The following is a 3,343-nucleotide window of genomic DNA, read 5'->3' on the forward strand; positions in this document are numbered from 1 at the left end:
ACTTATATTTATATGGAATCTTATATATATGAGACCGCGCATAGCGCGGGTGAAAAACTAGTTCATATAAGAGTGAACTACGCTAATAATCACTGATCTTGTCAGAAAATGCATCAATAGTCCCTAAAATAATTTTATAGCCTATTTAATCCCTAAAAATTATATTTTTGGTACCTGTCGGTCTTTTACACCCCTCTGTATTCGAAAAATTTCCTATATGCTGTGGAGGGCATTTTCGGTATCTGAAAATTACAATTTTGGTACCTCTTCAATCATGCAATTATTTTGGACATAAATAAAAGCACCTTTTAAAAAAAATCTTTTGAATTAATTCACTTAAATATTTTAAATAATTACTTGAATAACGTATAAATTAAGCTTTATAATGAAAAAATTACTATAATTCATTTTAATATTTTTAGTAAAAAAATGTTACTTGCAAGAGTAGCTTTAATTTACATTAGATATAATTCACTTAAATTTTAATTATTACTTAAAAAATATTTTTCACTATACTATATTTTAATTAATGTAATTAAAATATTTATTTTTGACTTAAGTATAGTAACATTTAAATATTTAAGTAACATTTTTAAATAAAAAATTACTATAGTTCACTATAATATTTTTTCTTCTCAAATAAGAAAAACTTAAGTAAAATTTTAAGTAAAAATATATCCCACAAAGAATTTTCTATAATTCACTTTAATATTTATATTAAAAGATATTACTATTAAATATTATTTTTTCTTCGCAAACATACAAATTAAACTGTATAATATTTAATTTTAAAAATAAATAAAGCATAATTAAAACGTTTGATTTCTTATTTAAATTTTTGAAATCATAAAGCATCAAATATTATTTAAATGAAAGTATAATTGAGTTTATAAAAGAAAATGGTGATGGAAGAAAAAATGAAAAAAATTAAAGGGAGAGTAGCAAGGTCCAAAATTCCCTATAACATTGAATATTCACACTAGTGGTGCTTAAGGTTACTTTAGTCTTATCGTACCAAAAATGATATAAATTTTTTTTAGAGACCATTGGTGCATTTTTCGACAAGATTAGGGACTATTAGTGTAGTTCACTCTTCATATAATGATACCACCCTCTCCTTTTGTTCCTCTATTGGTTCCGGCTAAATTAATTGTTAGATAGTACTCCCTCCTTTCAATAACGGACCCAGGAATTGAAACTCGTGGGGTCGAATATAATGTTACAAAATACTTACTCCGTCCTTGAAAATTTGTCTCATTTTTCCATTTCCGCCAGTCTCACAAAATTTGTCTCATTTCACTTTTTATCATTTTTGGCAGTGGACCTCAAATTTCACTAACTCATTTCTATAATTCATTTTTATAATTCATTTTTCAATAAATTTCTTAAAATCCATGCCTGAGTCCAAGTGAGACAAAATTTAAGGAACAAAGGGAGAGGGAGTAATAGTAACAAATATGGATTTAAAAATATTATATATTTAAATTTTTTGTTTTCTAACTTAAATATTTATTAATGTTATTTTTAATTATTTTTAAAATAATTGATGTTTATCCATAATATAAAAAAAATTAATAAATTCAATAAAAATAAAAAGAAATTATAAATATAGCTATCTTTAATTAATAAATAGGAGTAACTATCTTAACTACATAGTCCACCCATCACATTTTTCAAAGAGCCGATTGATATTGATTGTAGGCCCAGGTTTTTAGCCCATTTCATCAACATAATTATTGAATAATAAAATAAGAATTATATCCTCATCTTCGTTGCAAATCTGAAACTCTCAGACCCTTCGTCTCCCTCTCCATCCCTCCCGTGACCCCGTCCATCATCCACCGATAATCTTCCCTTTTATTTCCGGCAAAGGCCGAAGGACTATTGGAGATCTGCTGCTAAGGTCAAGGTGGATCTCTGTGGGGTCGAAGGTGAGTTGCGCGGGATCTCAAAACTCCCTTTTATTTGCCAGTGCTCTTCGGACGACGGTGGGGTCGGTCGACCCCACTCGACCCCACCTGGGTCCGTCGTTGCCTCCTTTTATGACACACATGAGTCTCATTTTACTATTTTAGTCAATAGGAGTTACGGTTCATATTTATCATAAATGGTAATAGGATCTCACCTTCCACTAATTCATTTCACCCACATTTTATTTAAAATTAATATATATAAGTGGAATTCATATTCCACTAACTTTTTTTCCACTCTCTTCTCTTAATATTTCTTAAAACTCGTGCCACCAAGGAATGAGACTCTCAATGGCGGATAGAGGGAGTATGATACTGCTTTTGTTCATAAAAATTAGATTTAACAGAGTAATAAATTTCATGCCAAATGTTAAAAAAAACTCTCTTTATTTCATCACATGAAGTAAATCACTTTCCGTTTTTGGATATTGCATTATAAATGTGCTAATTAAGAAAAAAAAATTAGCTTACTTTACTTTTTCATCTACTTTATTTTTTTACATCTCTATTTGTTCTCTTTCATACTTTACTCACTTCATTTTAACTTTTAAATATCAATTCCCTAAATCTCGTGCCCATAAGAAGTGACTCATTTATAACAAGACAGAGGGAGTGTTGGAATTTTAGTGTATTAGCACTTTAATTCTAAGGAAGAATGTTGGAATTTTAGTGTTTATCACTTTAATTTCTAAACAATTCGGCTGCTTCATTAGAAGTTTGTTTTATCTTATTTTAGTGTTTGAATTAACTGTTTTAACAGTTTTTAAACAGTTATTAACAGTTTGGAATCAGTTTTAGTTAATTAACTGCCTTGGCAGTTAATTGTCGACGGTTTAGGCTGATTTTTGATTAAATACAGATCAGAGAATGAACAATCATCTAAGGAAACTTAGTCTTATCCGATCATAGATTTTGTGCACTCAAAATACTTGATCTGAAAGTATTTTATACGATTCTAAGTTATCCAAGTCTTCTAATAAGGATTCCCTAATCCTAAGTCACAAAATCATCATTATATATCTTACTTAACAAAGATCAAGTAGTTTGAAGATGACTGGACCCAATTCAGTGAGGGAGATGACTGCAAACTTCACAAAACTGGAGAAGTTTGAAGGAGTAGATTTCAGAAGATGGAGAAAGAAGATGCACTTCTTGCTGACCACCCTGAAGGTTGTTCATGTACTCACAACTACCATGCCAGAACCGACTGAAGATGAATCTCTGGAACAAACCAGAATGAGGCTGAAATGGGAGAATGATGACTATGTGTGCAGAGGGCATATTCTCAATGGTATGACTGACTCACTCTTTGATATTTATCAGAATGTTGAATCCTCCAAAGAATTATGGGATTCTCTAGAATCTAAATACAT

At 29.8% G+C, this 3,343-nt stretch overlaps 1 protein-coding gene across 1 annotated transcript in view; it reads left to right on the forward strand.

The window, feature by feature from the left end:
• Window positions 1-2,591: 2,591 nt before the first annotated feature.
• Window positions 2,592-3,343, forward strand: part of LOC125216966 — a 3,269-nt gene continuing 2,517 nt past the window's right edge. Inside the window, exon 1 of the mRNA XM_048118761.1 lies at window positions 2,592-3,261. Within this exon, the coding sequence (XP_047974718.1) occupies window positions 3,021-3,261 (241 nt within the window). The 5' untranslated portion in view covers window positions 2,592-3,020. The remainder of the gene's footprint in view (window positions 3,262-3,343) is intronic.

This window comes from Salvia hispanica, chromosome 3 (genome assembly GCF_023119035.1).
Source record: "Salvia hispanica cultivar TCC Black 2014 chromosome 3, UniMelb_Shisp_WGS_1.0, whole genome shotgun sequence".
NCBI classification, from domain to species: Eukaryota; Viridiplantae; Streptophyta; class Magnoliopsida; order Lamiales; family Lamiaceae; genus Salvia; species Salvia hispanica.